The 15930-nt window shown below is 55.5% G+C and overlaps 2 protein-coding genes across 8 annotated transcripts in view; one reads left to right on the top strand and one right to left on the bottom strand.

Moving 5' to 3' along the window:
• KLC1 (kinesin light chain 1) overlaps positions 1–8976 on the top strand; it is a 129059-nt gene extending 120083 nt beyond the window's left edge. For all 7 annotated transcript variants that reach the window (XM_023514511.1, XM_023514510.1, XM_023514509.1 and 4 more), the window contains 2 exons: positions 8145–8217; positions 8683–8976. In XM_023514511.1, the coding sequence (XP_023370279.1) occupies positions 8145–8216 (72 nt within the window). In that variant the 3' untranslated portion in view covers position 8217; positions 8683–8976. The remainder of the gene's footprint in view (positions 1–8144; positions 8218–8682) is intronic.
• Positions 3120–15930, bottom strand: part of XRCC3 (X-ray repair cross complementing 3) — a 17579-nt gene continuing 4768 nt past the window's right edge. The window contains exons 3-8 of the mRNA XM_003792186.3: positions 15680–15817; positions 13981–14193; positions 9920–10074; positions 7004–7216; positions 6822–6868; positions 3120–6735 (exon numbers count right to left, since the gene is read on the bottom strand). Coding sequence (XP_003792234.1) covers positions 6507–6735; positions 6822–6868; positions 7004–7216; positions 9920–10074; positions 13981–14193; positions 15680–15817 — 995 coding nt within the window. The 3' untranslated portion in view covers positions 3120–6506. The remainder of the gene's footprint in view (positions 6736–6821; positions 6869–7003; positions 7217–9919; positions 10075–13980; positions 14194–15679; positions 15818–15930) is intronic.

Here is a 15930-nt window from a genome sequence, read left to right as displayed (position 1 = left end):
TGGGTGTATGTGGCTGGCACCCTACCCACTGAGCTACCGGCGCCACCAGGGGAGCCAGTTTAAAAGTGCAAGTATAATGACGTGCTGAGGTTGCGTGTGATCCTTTAAAACACACATTTTTTTTTGTGAAAGATGCAGAGAAGCTGCCCTGGATGCTACAGAGTGACACTGAGGCCGTGCGTGCTCAGGATGGGTGGTGATCCCAGTCCGAGGGAGGGAGGCCCACTTCCCACAGGCATGGTCCTGGGGAGCCCCCAGTAGCAGCAGAGGCCTGTGAGGGCAGCTTTGTTGGAGTCCCTGCAGTGGCTGACCGTGTGCTGACCTGTTTGTCCTTGCGTGTCCGTGTCCATCACAGCATGAAGCGTGCCAGCTCTCTGAATACCCTTAATGTGGGTGGAGGGGGTGCCAAGGACTGCTTCCAAGTAAGGAGCCTCCCTCCCTGGGGACTTGTGTGGCCACCACTGCTGTCCTGACAGAGCCCTGTGGGCATTTTGGTGTTTCTGTTCTGAGACACGCAGTCATGATGATAGTATCTCAGCATTTCTCTGTGACTATCAGTCATGGGTGTTGAGCGTTCTAGGTATATTAACAATTGATGTTTAAAAGTAGTTTGACCTAATTAATTTATTCTGCTAAAGTAATATCAAAGCTTGGCCAGTTAGTGATTTATATGATTTTAGCCTCTAATAAGTTTATAACTAATAATTCCTTGTCTAGTTAAGCTGCTCTTGAGTGTTTTAAACTGTTCAGAACTTTCCTAGCATGGTGGCTAGCGTATTGTCCCTGTGATGCGGAAGTCTTTTGCTCTTGGTCAGCATGTCCAAGCCTCACATGGACACGTCCTGCTCTCTGTGTCTCCCCTTCCCCGCTGTGGCTGAGGGGTGGGGTGGGCCCTGGTGTCTGAGCACTCTCTGTTCTTGGGAGCCCACAGCAGGCTGCAGCACTGGGACCACCAGTCCCTGTCCTGGCACTAGGGCTCGTGTGGCTTCCCAGTTGTCCAGTCCAGTAACTAAGATGGCACTGATTATTGGCAGTCCCAGGCCTCCCAGACTGGCTGCCCCCACCTCCCAGCACCCTAGAGTCTGCTCATCAGGCTCTAGGGGCAACTGAGGCGCTTGTAGGATGCAGCTGGCAGTTTGCTTGGACTATCCCCAGTGAGGAGAAGAAAGAAGGGCTTTTTGTTCTATAAAGGCCCGTCATTAACACCATAGTTTGACATCTGATTTCCTGGCATTTCCACATGTACGTTTGACCCACTGGGGTTCTCATGTGTGGGCTCAGATCTAGATAGCTGGGGTTGTTAGACCTAAGATAATTTGAATCTGCATCATTTGAAGTGCTGGTTAAGTATAATTTTTCTATTTGTTTTTTCATGCAGGAACGAAATAATTGTCTGGCAGACTTGAGGGCTCTGAGTGCCAGCCACACTGACCTGGCCCAGTGAGGGCTGGGCAGAGTAGTCCCAAGTCTGATGGAGCACTGAGCTCCTTCCAGCGCTGATGCACCCCTCCTGCTCTGCCTGGAGGGGTTCCTTATAAAAAGACCCAGGGCACCTGGGCCCCAGGATTCCATTAGTGATGGACAGTTGCTGAGACCAGTGTGACCCACAGGGTGAGGGCCAGGGAGGCAGCGGTGGCGCTGGCATCAGCTTTAGCACATTTGGAATCAGTCATTGGAGGCCTCCTGGGGGATAAGTAAGTGTGCAGGCCCGGAGCTCCACGCTTGTTGCGACCTCTGTCTTGGGGGTCCTTGTCACCCTGCCTTCCTTCTGCGCAGAGTGCCTTATGGACATCTCCTGTGGTCACTCAGGCAGTGGGGCCCACAGACTCACCTCCTTCAGACGCTGCTCTGATCCCTCAGCAGCAGGTGGCTATGGGTAGCACTGTGCGTGTCCATCCTTTGTACCTGTGAACAGGTGGCTGTACTGTAGCTAGTTAGGTTGCTCATGGGTACTGTTGTGCCTTCTGCCTGTCACCAAACTCTGCCTTGACAGCAAACTCTTCTAAATTTGAATATTGCAATAAGGCTGTACCTTAGGAATCTGGAAACTTAAACTTCATCTTTTTCAAATGATCAGCATTAGTGAGCTGATCTTCAACAGCAGAGCCTGAAGCTGAGAGGGCGGTGGTCTTAAGAAAAGAGGAAGTGGGTTGCTCCCCCGGTGGCTTCACTTCTAGGTCTGTTTCCGGAGTCCCAGCATCTGTGGCCTGGGATACCTTCTAGGTGTATGGCTGTGCTAGAAGCCTCTGGGGCTCTGCTTTCACCCCTTTTGACTGAGTTTCCTCTTTCCTGGTGGCTCATATGCACCAAGCACATAGGTGTTTGGTTGTTTTTTGTCACCCTTTGTAGAGCGCTGTGGCATCACAGCTCACAGCAATGCAACCTCCAACTCTTGGGCTCAAGTAATTCTCTTGCCTCAGCCTCCCAAGTAGCTGGGCCTGCCATAACACCTGGCTATTTTTTTCTTTTTCCCCTTTTAGATACAGAGTCTCACTTTGTCGCCCTTAGTAGAGTGGTGTGGCATCATAGCTCCCAGCAACCTCCAGCTCTTGGGCTTAGGCAATTCTCTTGCCTCAGCCTCCAGAGCATCTGGGACCACAGGCGCCCGCTACAATGCCCAGCTATTTTTTGGTTGCATTTTAGCCAGGGCCTGGTTGAGAACCTGCCACTCTCAGTATATGGGGCTGACACCCTACTGACTGAGCCACAGGTACCGCTCACCTGGCTGTTTTTTTTGTTGCAGTTGTCATTGTTTTAGCTGGGCGGGGCCAGGTTCAAACCTGACAGCCTTTGTGTATGTGGCTGGCGCCCTACCCACTGAGCTATGGGCACTGCCCATGTCTTATTTTTTAAAAGCTTTTTCTTTTTGTTTTGAGACAGGGTCTCCCTCTGTCCCCTTGGTAGAGTGCTGTGGCATAATACCTAATAGCAGCCTCAAACTCTTGGGCTCAAGTGATCCTCCTGTCTCAGCCCCTTAGAGCTGGGACTACAGGCTCCTGCCACAATGCCCAGCTGTTTTTTCTATTTTTAGTAGAGATTGGGTCTTGCTTTGCTCAGGCTGGTCTTGAACTCCTAAGCTCAGGCGATCCTGCCTCAGCATGAGGCTACGATTACAGGCATGAGCCTCTGTACCTGGCCTAAAGCCTTTTCTTTGTAGAGTTAATACACAGGGTAGATTTTGACAGGAATATGAAATTCCACCCAGAGGTATCATTTCTTTAGGGCTGTAAGACCAGCCTGTGAGTTAAGATGCCCAGGAGAATAGTCAGGATGTGCCCGTGAGCTGGGACACTAAGACACGTCCTGTGGGCTTGAGGAGGGATCTGCAGTCCTGGCTGTGGACTAGACTGTAAGGCTTGAGCCTCCTGTGAGGGGCTGGGTGTTCATCTCTAAGGCACAGCAAGGGCACTTGTTTGCTCCCAGCTTTTCCGCAAGAGTCAAGTCAGGCAGGAGGGCTGGGAGCCCCAGTGTGGCTGGAGGCCCAGAGCTACCTGTGCATGACCCTGGCCAAGTGGACATGGGGCTGACGCTGGAGACCAGCAGCCTGCAGTTTTGTTGTAAGGCTGGACTTTAAAATATCCTTATGTAAATTCCATATAATTTTATATTATCTCATGTCACAAACTGCTGTTTGTGAAAAGATATTTGTTTTCATTAAGACTGTGTAGCTAGGGATTTCCTAGAATTGAAGCTGCTCCATGGAGTTGACACTGTCCCCTAGTTGGTCACCTGTGGCCACGTCTCCTTCTCCGAGGCATGGATCAGAAACTTATTATTATGTAAGTGCTTTCTGGAGGTGATTAGAAAAATTGGATGGATTGTGAGAAGCCATCAAAAATGAGGAAAGAGGGTAGCACTGTGTCCCCTCATTGAAGATGGCACTGTAGGAGCGCGGGGGTGGGGTGGTGGCTCAGGACAGCAGGGGTCAGGGGGCTCCCTTCCCAAGCCCCAAGAAGTTTCTTCTCCAGGATAGATAGCTGAGGCTGGCTTGAAACCCAGCATTTCCTGAGTGACAGTCTCTGGAGAGACAAAGGGCTTCCAAAAGAGTAAGCACAGCTGACACAGGGTTAATTCTGAGCTCCCCAGGCTGCACTGCTGCCCAGTAGCCTTTGTGGAACAGAAAACAGTGCTCAGGGTGGAGGACAGAAGAGCACTCTGAGTTCAGAGGAAGGTGCGGGGACCTGCGGTTTCTGGTGTTTGGGCTTGGTGACTACAAAGGAGGCAGGGAGTGTGCTGTTTTCAGTCTGGTGGTCTGAACCTTAACACTCCACAGAGAGAAGCGGGGCCAGCTCCCCTCCTCCATGTTCCTTTCCGTGAGACACCCCAGTTGAGAGCCGGCACCTGTTTTCAGTTTTTGTCATGTAAATGTGCAAGTGACCAGTGGCAGAGGCAGTGGGCCAAAGCATCGTGGCCTCTGTGGCCGCAGTGCCCATTGCACCATGCCAGCTCCAGAGGGAAACCTGTGTGGGCACATGGCCTGGGGAGGCCATAGACAGGCAGTGTCGGCGCTTAGAGCAGCTTGCCCTGGTGTTCCATTAGTGGAGCTCAGATGGTGCTTTTCTGGGATTAAAAATAATGGGCTTGATCAGAAAGCTGCTGGGAATATTGTGTAATGAGAAGTTTAGTATTTAGGATATACTGCATATTGCTAAGGACCTATGTTTCCAATTTGTAGAACAGATTTTTTCCAATATCATAACTTTGTGGGATGTTCTTGGAAGGCACGTTACATACATGAAACTAGTATCTGTTTGTATTTGCACTTATTTTTGAGCAGTGTGTACCTTCTGCTCAGGTTTCTGAAAACCGTAAAGTGGCCCTTAGCAGCACTGACCACAATCAGTGGTCATGACTTTCTGAGGTTGGTGACATTGTGCTTGAGACTTGGTCAGCAGTCCCGGCACCAGTGAGGGACACATGTTCAGTTCACAGTCTCCCAACTTTCTGGGCCCCCTGCCAGGCCAACAGAACAGATGGGGGACCCCCCAGTGGGGGGGCATCTGCTCTGCCTCCCTCAGGGATGGCTGGTGTTCCTGGGACCACCTGAATGCAACCCTTCCAGATATTGATGGCATTGTGGGAGGTGCAGCCCTGCGCCCTCCCCTAGGGCAGGGCCGGGTGTCTCCTATGAAGTGCACTCCACTGCGGAGCTGGAGTTTCATTTTCTGATTGTTGGTACAACATGCCTAGAAAAATATTTGGAATTGTTTATATTTAATTACAAAAATAAAATAACATTTTCTGGTGTAAAGTCCTGCACTTTTGCAAAAAAGCTATTTTGTAAAAATCTAACCCCAAAATAACTTTTTGCCAGCAATTCTTAACTTTTCTGGGGTTACAGGGCCTTGATAACCTGATGACATTTTCTGCCCTGGAAACGGCACAGGCAGGAGTACCACAGGGCAGCCCACCTAGCCTCAGGGCTAGCTCCAAGAGTGCCCTAAAGACTGACTTGGGGGCCAGTGTCTGCCTCAGGGCTTTGGGAGAATAGTCAAGCCACTGGGTCATGTTATGTCTCAGTTTCCCCACCCTATGGCAGGGCAGAGACGTGAGCCATGTCCAGGATGGGGACTGAGATGGGGCGTAACTCCCAGAGAGCAGCCTGCGCCTCCCTACACGCAGCACCTTTGTCAGAGGCCTACTCTGTGCCAGGTGCCCAATGAGAAGTGGGTCACAGTCCTGCCCATATGGGCCATGCCCCTTGGTGACATCTGGGCCTCATGTCTCTATGACCAGATGGTCAGATTCCAGTCTGCAGCCGGATGTGCTGCCGGGAGGTCCCACTTTCTAGTTTGAGTAGGGCCTGGCTACATGACTCCACAGCCAGGAGTCCTGCTATGTCCTCAGCAGGATGGACGGTGCACCAGGCCAGGGCTGCACTGGACGTCCAGACTCCGGGGGCCAGGCATGGGGGGCACTGAGAAAGCACCGCAAGCCTTTTCTTTTTCCAGTTTCTCAGTAGAACCCTGAGGCTGCTGTGCACCCACAAAGGTGGTGCAGGTCCGGTCCCACTCACCAGATCCTCTGGATGGTGGCCGGAGGGCAGCTTGGGGCTTCTCCTCTACCCCATACCAGACTCAGGTCTTAGGTTGGGTGTGGGCTGGAGGGGACTTGGCTGATTGCAGCACACCATAGCCCGAGCATTACCAGGGGCTTTGGGCAGACTACACTGCCTGTAGGAGAAGAGGCCCCTTCTGGGCAGGACCCCAGACCTAGGCCAGGGGTGGCCCAATTCCTGGGGGTGATAATGTGTGAAGCAGAGCTGGGGAAGGAGGGGCTGCCCCCCAGGAGTCCTCGACTATGGATACACCAGAGTGGAGTCCCCAGCCCCAGGGCCAACTAGGGCCTGTTGGAACAAATGCTTAGGCCTGGCAGGTGGGCCAGAGGGGAAAGCAGCCCCCATACCTGGGGCAGAAGGTGGAGTGACACCCATGAGAGCCTGAGCTGGGCAGGCTCTATCACTTGGAGGCTCAGGCCTGGCCAGGCTGTCTGCACCCACCACCAAGTCAGCAGGACTCTGTTCCAGGAGTCCCTCTCACCCCTTCTGCGTTGACTGTGTAGGAACAGGAGGAGGTGGGCAGGTGGGGGGCAAAGAGCACCCGCAGGGTCCGAGCTGGACAGCCAGGACGGTCGAGCATGGCCTCCTCCTCACGGAGCCGGTCTGCCATCAGTCTCATGAGGAGCTGGTTGGCCCAGGTGATGCCGAGGGCTGGACAGATGTGCCCATCTGTGGAGCTGAGGAAGAGAACAGACCCCTGATGCGGGTGATGCCTGGCAGCTCCACAACTGAGCCCCCACCTGTGCACTACAGCCGCACTCACCCTGGGGGTCTGGGGGCCGAGCTCGGCTCCTGCACTGCCTCTGTCACCTGTGGGATTCAAAGCTGAGTCAGCTATAGCTGCTGAGGGTTTCCTGGAATTTCCGAGTCCTTAATGCTATAGGCACAGCTGCCACCTACTCCACCCTCAGGTCCCTTGGTGGCCCTGAGGCCTGCTCAGCCTACCTGGTTGATGCACAGCACAGGGGTCTGGAAGGCCCAGCTCAGCCGGCGCAGCGCAGACCCCAGTGACTGCAGGCGCCTGGCCCTGGGGACGGAGGCCTGGCCATCAAATTCACACCGGAATGGGGCTGCCACCGAGTCGATGACTACCAGGCGGGCCATGCCCCGAGACAGTAGGATGGGGACCTTCTGTGTCACACACTCCAGCAAGGTGTCCTGTGGCATGAGGGGACATGGTCACCCCCACCTGTTGGCTGCTGTCCAGTACTGCTGTGTCTGTTGTTTCTGGCCCAGTCCTGTCCTCCTTTGAAAGCTCCATCACAAGCTCCCACTGCACATAGTCCACCCCTTGGCACTGTGGCCCTCCCAAGCAGCCACCCTGGACCACGCCGACACCCAAGACTCCTGTCCCCCTCACACCGTACAACAGCCTTCCTTGCATTTTTGGGGGTCTGGTCCCTCCCACATTATACTGTGGTCTCACCCCTTGTCCATCCCTTGAGTCAGCACAGTGGCCAGTCCCCTCTCTCAGCGGCTCCACACCAGTTGCAGAGGTCACTTAGGCTCAGCTGCACCTCTAAGACCAACCTGTGCGCCCCTTGGTGAGCTGGCCAGTGCCCTTGCCAGGTGGGTCTTGAGGGTGCCCCTGGCAGGCCACTCTGTGAGGTAGGGGACCAAATGTCCTTCAGGCTGTCACCTAGACCAGTCAGAACAGGTCTGTTTCTGCCAGAGAGTGGGGGCATCACCTCCAGAGTATAGGGAGACCCTATGGGGTCAGGGTGGGGCTGCAACAGAGACCCCCTGGGAAGGGAAGTGTCCTCAGGCCTCCTTTTGGGAGCTCTGTGCACTGTTGGCCAGGGTTGGGGGCCATGGCCTTGGCTGGGCTGGCCTTGTCTGTGGAGGGAGGAGGGAGGATAGCTGCCCTTGGGCACCAAACTGGGCAGGATTCAGGCCTCTGGGGCTTTGCCAGGGGTTCTGTGGCCCCAGATGGGATGGACAAGCCTGGGGACAAACATAAGGCTTCCATGCTGCCCCTCAATGGTAGGGTCTGCAGCTGGACAGTGGCTGTCCTGTCTGGCACTCTGGAGACAGTGGAGGGTGAGCCCCCTGCCCTGTGTGATGCACGTCTGTACCTCCTCCCCAGGGCCTCCCCAGCAGAACCTCTTTCTATGGAGAACGACAGTGGCGGCAGCAGCCTAGAAGACGCATCTGCTAACGTGAGCCCCCCTCACTCCCTGGGCCAACCCAAGCCCTGTGCAGGGCGGGAACTCTGGATGGAGAGGGATCTGTGGGTACCTGGGGGACAGACAGTGGTCGTAGCAATCATGCCCATGTGCTACAGACCCATGCCCTCTAGGTCCCCATACCCTGTAGTGAGGGCTGAGGGCCAGAGGCCAGAGGAGGTGGCAGGGTAACGATGGCCCAGGATTCCACTGGCACAGAAACGGAGGGCACTGTGTCCACACCCAGGCCTCCCACTTTCAGATGCAGGCCCCTGGAGCTCCAGGGAACAGACACAGAGGACTCATGGGTCCCTGCATCTTGGCTTCAAGGAAGCTCATACCCAACGATCCCCCCTTTCTATGCAGACTCTTCTCCCAGAGAGCTGTTTTCAGAACAAAACTTAGAAGCGCCACCTGTGTTCTCTGCTGCCTGTCCTGACCTCTGGGCTTCTCTTGCAGTGACTCTGGCCTGGCCCGCTCCAGGATGAAGCTGCTGTGTGCAGGCCCCGGAGCCGCCCAGGGACAGCCAGGGCAAGGCTGGGAGGGCCTCCGGTGGAGCCTGCAGCTCCAACTCCGCTGCTCCCGCACTCACGTCTGTGCTCATGGGTGCCACACTCCCCAGGGAGGATAGGCCGCACCCCTCCTGGACCTGCTGGGCCTCCAAGGGCCACTCCCAGTATTCCTCCCCCGCACTGTGTGATAATGTATTTTACTGTAAATTTTTTTTTAAATTAAAAGTTTATATGCCTCATGCTTACTTGAAAGTCGAACAGTTCTTTAAAGATGGGGGTAGGCCCACCCAGGAGCTGGGGGCTCTGCCAGCGACCAGAGGCGGTCAGCAGTGGCTGGCGTGCTAGGCACTCCCTATGTTCCTCTGACATGCAGGTTTCCCCCAGACTTTCTCCCTCTCCTTCCCAGTCCTTTCCACTCATGACCTGGAGTGGCCTCTTCAAGTAGCTGGGCTGGCCTGCCCTTCCCGCCCTTTTCACCAGCTGCAAACTGACTTGGTCCTCACCCTCAGGAGGCCTTTCCATTGGCTTGTCCTCCAAGTCTAGGCAGCCTGTTTGGGGAGCCAGCAGCCGAGGGTTGAGGGACAGTGCCACCTCTGAATGGAGCCCTGGCCCAGTGAGGGCAAATGTCCCTCTGAGGTGGGGGGGGGCACTCAGCCCATGTACTGTCCTTCCCCACGGCAGTGGCCTGGGAGTGGACCTGTCCTTCTGTGGCCAGTGGCAACCTTGGGCCTCCACCTGTTGTGAGGCATCTGTTTCCACACTGTCCTTGGGGAAAGCTATAGGCAGCATGTGGTGTTTGGTTAACTCTTGAGTTTCAGGTCATAAAATTCAGCTGGACACTGGGGGCTGATGTTTAGACCCAACATGAGCTCTCATTCCCTCCTGTAGTCCCTGGCCTGGAACAGGCTCTTGTGGCCACAGCCTTCAGTTTCTGCTGGTCCTGAGTCTCTGCTCCAGCCAAACCCAAGTCAGAGCCTAACTGGTGTCTACCCATGGGCAAACCCACAGCCTGACCGCTGCTGCCTTCCTGCTGGGAGCCTATCAGGCAGACTCTCCATTTACCAGGGTCACGGCCCTGATCCCCAGACCCACCTCTACCCAACTTGACTGGTCCTGGTGAGGGCCATACCCTGGTGTGTCTTCCTATGGCCCTGTGGCACGTTTCTTCTCTGCGGGACACTCACCACATCAGCCACATGCTCCACGAAGATCTGGTCACCAAACCTGATCTTCTGGACCACATTGCCTGGGACGTCTGTGCGTAGCTGTGTCTGGAGGGCCATGAGCTGCTGTAGCCGCCTGGTGGGGAAGACGTCCTCTGTGCAGACGTACACGGCCCCTGTGAGGAAGAGAGCCCTGTGGGTACCATGCAAACTAATGCACACGCCCGCCCCATTCCACCACTGTGCCTCGTGGTGCTTCACCTCCAGGCTGAGAAGGCAGATGGGTCTGGTCTTTCTATTCACTGAGCCACCCTGCCTGCCAGGCAGCCTCTCAGAAACAGGCTGGGCCTGACCCTGGGCCACCTCTCTAGCCCAACCCTGCCTCTCCTCCCACTACCTTCTTCTTTCTCCCTTCCCTGTTCCCCGTGGCTTGCAGGCGCACCCCGTTCTACACAGGGGTACCCTCAAAAGACCTCATGTCAGGTGTTTCTTCTGTTCCACGTCAAGGCTCCCATACACCCAGGCTGTGCGGTGATACCTGTGTCTCTGCTACACTCTGAGCAGAGTGATAACTCTCTGAGGTGATAACGACCAACGTGGTCACTGGAGCCTCCACACACCCTGCAGTAACACATGGGCCTGGCCGGACTCTGCACCACAGAAGTGCAGAGTCCCTTGGCCAAAAAGAGCCAGGGGCCACTTGGAACAGACTCTCAGTCTGTGGGCAACAGTCTTCAACAGATTCCAGGACCATTCATTGAAGCAGGAACACTCTTAAAACATGGTGTTGGCACAACCGAGTATCCTGCATACAAAGAAGAAACTGGGCCAAATACAAACATTTAGAAGAAAACACAGGTAAATCTCCGTGACTTTAGGCTACGTGGTGCCTGAGATGGGACACCAAAAGGACGAGCCACCAGAGAAAAATAAGTTGGATTTTATGAAAATGAAAAATGTTTGTGCTTCAAAGGATGCTATCAAGAAAATGAGAAGACAACCGAAGAAAGAGAGAATGCTCGCTAATCATGGTAAGGGATTTGTATCAGGATGTATGAAGAATTTTTACAGCTCACTAATAAAAAATATTTAAAAACAGGCAAAAGACCTAATACACTTTTCTCCACAGAAGACACACAAGTGGCCAAGATGCCAAAGAAAAGATGCTCAACGTCATTAATGGTCAGGGAAATGCAAATCTAAACTACAGCAAAAGTTCACCTCACGCCCGCCAGGGTGGCTGTGACCAGGTTGGGTGGAGATGTGGAGGAACTGGACCCCCAAATGTGATGGAATTGGATAGTGGTGACGGGTGCACAACTATACGAATATGCTAAAAACCACAGGACTGTGCGCTCCAAGAGTGAATTTCTTTTCTTTTTTTAGAGACAGAGTCTCACTTTATTGCCCTCGATAGAGTGCTGTAACGTCACAGCTCACAGCAACCTCCAACTCCTGGGCTTAGGGGATTCTCTTGCCTCAGCCTCCTGAGTAGCTGGTACTACAGGTGCCTGCCACAACACCTGGCTATTTTTCATAGCAGTTTGGCCAGGGCTGGGTTCAAATCTGCCACCCTCGGTTTATGGGCTGGTGCCCTACTCACTGAGCCACAGGCACCACTCAAGAGTGAATTTCATAATGTGTAACTCACACCTGAGTTTAAGAAAACCAATGGCTGGTGAGCTCTCCCAGCACTGACTGTACTGTGAAGGCCGCCACCCTGGCCCAGCCCCTGCAGGGTCCTGCTGTCCCCTACACAGCACAGCCGGGGAGGGGGAGGACAGAGGTGCCTGCTATGTGCATGCAGCTTTTAGTTCTGATCTGATTTTGTTTTGACAGAATTTCAAATGTGGAAAAGTTTCAGGAACAGAAAAACCCCAACTCTGACCCGTGTCAGCACAGGAGCTGCGCCTGCACCCCTAGCCCACCTGGATAATTCCAGGTCATTCCTCAGGGCAAATGCTGCCTCGGAGGCCTTGTCTCTCTCTCTCTCCCTCCAGCCGGAGTCTTCTCTGTTCCTGCTGGGCTGTGGACTCTGAGGCTCGGAACCAAGCTGGACCTGCGCCTGCCTCACCCCCATGGCCCTTAGCAGAACTGGACGTGCTTCTGTGGGGTTATATGCGGGGCCTGCTGGGCCGCGGGGCTCTGTGAGGCAGCCAGCATGACCCACAGTGGGCCTGGGACAGTGGCCTTGTGGGTTGGTAGGGGCAGGATTCAGAACAGCTCGAGTCTCCCTGCCATCCTTTTCTTCAAAATTCAGGCCCTCAGACTGCATCTGGGAAAAGAAGCCATCTCCTCAGCTTAGGCCCACACTAGACATGGCAGCGGTGCTGTCAACCCTTCTTCCTTTCTCTGCCCCTCTAGGCTGGACTAGAGTGTGGTTGTTCCACAGTGTTACCCTGAGGGACACGTCTGCATCTCCCATCATCTCAAAGGAGACATCCCTGGAAACGGATGCTTCAGTCACCCTGATGCCACCTGCTGATCTGCCATCAGCTCCTCCCTGCTCCCTCATCCTGAATCTAGTGGCTCTCACCATAGTCCTACTGGCCACCCAGCCTTACACCCCCACCTCCTCACCAGACACACATGCACTGAGCAGCAGGCTTAGAGGACGGACCGTAGGCCCCTCACAGGCTCCTCATGCTCTGCCCACATCCCACCCCACAGTCTCCAAGACCCTGGGCTGGGATCCAGTGAAGGCCCGGCCACTGGGCTGCACATTAGCCCAGTGCATCCCCTGTCACGGCCCAGAGGCAGGATGGTGCCTACTGTGTGCCTGGCTCGCACCCAGAAGGTACAGACGGGCTGGCCCCGCAGTGGACAGGGCCCCTGGGATCCCCACTGGGCTGGGACTGTCTCTGAGATGTGGGTGTCATCAAGAAGGGTCTGGGGGGGAGATGCATGTAGCATGTGGCCTCACGGATACAGGATGACGCTTCCTCACTGACGCTGGCCTGCTTAGGAGGGTGCTGGGGTGTAAGTGCAGAGCGAGGCAAGAGCCTGCTCATCCTCTCTGAGCACACTCAAGACTCACCTCATCCTCCCAGGCACAAGGACAGTTTTGGACGGTGCTCAGGCTAGACCCCCACCCCCACCCAGCCACAGATCACAGACTGCCCAGACACCTGCCAGGACCTACCCCTCCCCAGGCCTCAGGGACAGAAATACCTGAGCAGACCCGCAGGTGGGAGCATCCCACATGTGGTCAGGAGAACCCCACCCCCCACTGATGCCCACATACCTGCAGCTGTGGGCATCCCACATGTGGTTGGGAGACACCCCTTCCCCACTGATGCCCACATACCTGCAGCTGGGGGTGTCCGACATGTGACAGGAGACCCCCCTCCCCCACTGATGCCCACATACCCGCAGGAGACATCCCACATGTGGCAGGAGACCCCCCCTCCCCCACTACTGTCCACGTAACAGCTGCCTGGGTGTACTGGACTCAGGGGGCTGGTGGGGACAAAGCATAGCTTGACTCTCCTGGCCCTGGAGCAGATCCCAGTGTGAGCCAAGGCCAGGCCACCCCAAGGTCTGAGCTCTGCCCATGTGGGGCTGAGCGAACAGGTGTACCTGGAGGCCCTGCAGGGGACACACGCAGGAAAATCTAGCGTGGCACAGCCCCACAGTGCAGCCAAGCTGTGTAAAAAAGCTCAGGGCTCCTAAGAAGCATGTCCATCACTGGGGACTCATACTTGGAAGGAATGCTTGGGTGAAGCCTTGAGAGACTGAGCAGGTGAGCTCTGGAAACCTCCCACTGGCCTCATGTGGGCCTAGTCCACAAGCGCAGGGGACCCGGCCAGCCCCACTGTCCCTAGGCTGCAGACCACAAGCTTCTCCCTGTAAGGACACACACTAGGTATTCCTCCTGTGAGTACAGGGCCACTGGGTTCACAGCTGCATGGGAGCCTGCCCTCGGCCAGCCTCACACTGCCCTCTGGCAGTGAGGCAGGAGGATGGGACAATGGCAAGTGCCCAGAGATGGCCACTAACTTCCTTAACAGAGGCTGCTCAAGCAGAGTGGGGGCCCCAGGACATGTGACAGACTCCTAGCTCTTGGGAGGGTAGCCACTCACCTGCCTCCAGGCCTCCATGCTGCTGTGGGAACTGAACAGCCAGGCAGAGCTGTAGTGCCAGCTGCGTCTTGCCCGCTGAGCTGCGGCCAGCTAGCTCGGTGATGCCCTCCAGGGGCAGGCCACCACAGAGGAGCCCATCCAGGACAGGGCAGCCGAGGCTCAGGCGCTGGTGCTGCGCAGGGAACTGCTTCCTCTGCCGGTGCAGGTGCAGCGCTGCAGGGCGGGGATAGCGTCAGGACTGCAGACAGCGATCACGCGGGACAGGCAGGGGGCTGATGGCAGGGAGGAGGCTCAGACTTCTCAGCAACCATCATGGGGCTCCTACAGTCTCAAGAGGATGGTCTCACACTGTGATGGTCCCAGGGCCAGTTAACAGGGCTGAGCAGGCTTTAAATTGGCTCAGACATCACTGATGTGAAACATAAAATCCACAAAGAATGGGCCAAGCATGGTGGCTCACACCTGTAACCCCAGCACTTGGGAGGCTGAGGTGGGAAGGATCACCTGAGCTCACAGGTTCCAGACGAGCCTGAGCCAGAGCGAGACCCCATCTCTAAAAATAGCCAGGTGTGTGGTGGGTGCCTGTAGTCCCAGTGACTTGGGAAAGTGAGACAAAAGAATCAATTGAGCCCAAGAGTTTGAGATTGCTGTGAGTTGTGATGCCACGACACTCTACCAAGGGCAACAAAGTGAAACTCTGTCTCAAAAAACAAAAAAAAATCCATGGGTGGCGCCTGTGGCTCAAAGGAGTAGGGCACCGGCCCCATGTGCCAGAGGTGGTAGGTTCAAACCCAGCCCTGGCCAAAAAACTGCAAAAAAAAAAAAAAAAAAAATCCACGTGGAAGTTTGCACAGCAGGGCCACCTCCTAGGGTACCTGCCTGAGCACCCATGCAGATCAAGAGGTGCTAGGCCACATGTGGGTGGAGCCATGCCCGTCCACAGTCTATGACAGAGCTGCTCCAGAGGGACCCTGGTCACAGACATCTGGCAGCAGGGCCTTGGGCAAGCCACCTGACACTACCTCCTCTGTCACACCAGGCCCCCTGGGGCAAGGCTCAAGGTAGGACCTGCAGTACCAGCTGAGTTTATGTGCTCAGCCAACCATGGCAGTCCGAGGTTCAAGGTGATCCACAGGGCCCTGGGGACCCTGGGCAGCTTGCTGTGCTCACCATCAGGGCCTGCTCCCATACAGGGAACAAGGGGCTGGCTGGAGCCAGCACCACACAGTCCCTAATCAGGGCACAGCCCCCGGCCCCTGCCCTCACCTCCACCTGGTGAGACCCTGGGCAAGTCGCTCCCTGCCCCAGCTCTCTCTTTCCTTGCTGTCACTTGGGTGTCACTGTCCTGTCTTTTGCTCCCTGCAGGAGCCTGAGGAGCTCCCGCTGACTGCCAACTCCCTGCTTCCTGCATCCCACCTCATCCCTTTTCCTTGGGCCTCAAAAAGTGACCCGGGGGCAAGGGTCCCCTGGGCCCTACAGCCCTTCCATGTCCACCCCATGTGTCCTCTACTGTGACACTGTGACTGTAGCCCATGGGCAGAGGACAAGTGAGATGAGGCCTCCTATGCTTGGAGCCGTCACATGAGATCACCCCTCAGGTGGGCTCTGCAAACACAGCCACCTGGATCACAGGGAATCCACTTTGGACCCCCAGGGCACCTCCCAGACTGCTGGCCAGCACTGGCGTTCTCATACCCACCTGTGAGGATGCTGTCCCCCCTCAGGTGCAAGGAGGCTGTTCTCAGTACATGCTGGACCTCCAGGCTGGAGAGGGCGGTTGCTCTCTGCAGATCTGGTCCAGAAAAATGCAAGACCTCCTTTACTGACTTCAGTTTGGCTGAAATTACAGATAAATGGCAAGAAAAGGTTACAGGAACACAAGGCAGTCACAGAGGCAGTTGGTGAGAGCCTGAGACACCACAGGGGGCAAGGGTGAAGCTGGGCATGGAC

Source organism: Otolemur garnettii, unplaced genomic scaffold (genome assembly GCF_000181295.1).
Source record: "Otolemur garnettii isolate 467f Iridium unplaced genomic scaffold, OtoGar3 scaffold00054, whole genome shotgun sequence".
Taxonomy (NCBI): domain Eukaryota; kingdom Metazoa; phylum Chordata; class Mammalia; order Primates; family Galagidae; genus Otolemur; species Otolemur garnettii.
This window is presented reverse-complemented; position numbering and strand designations above follow the sequence as displayed.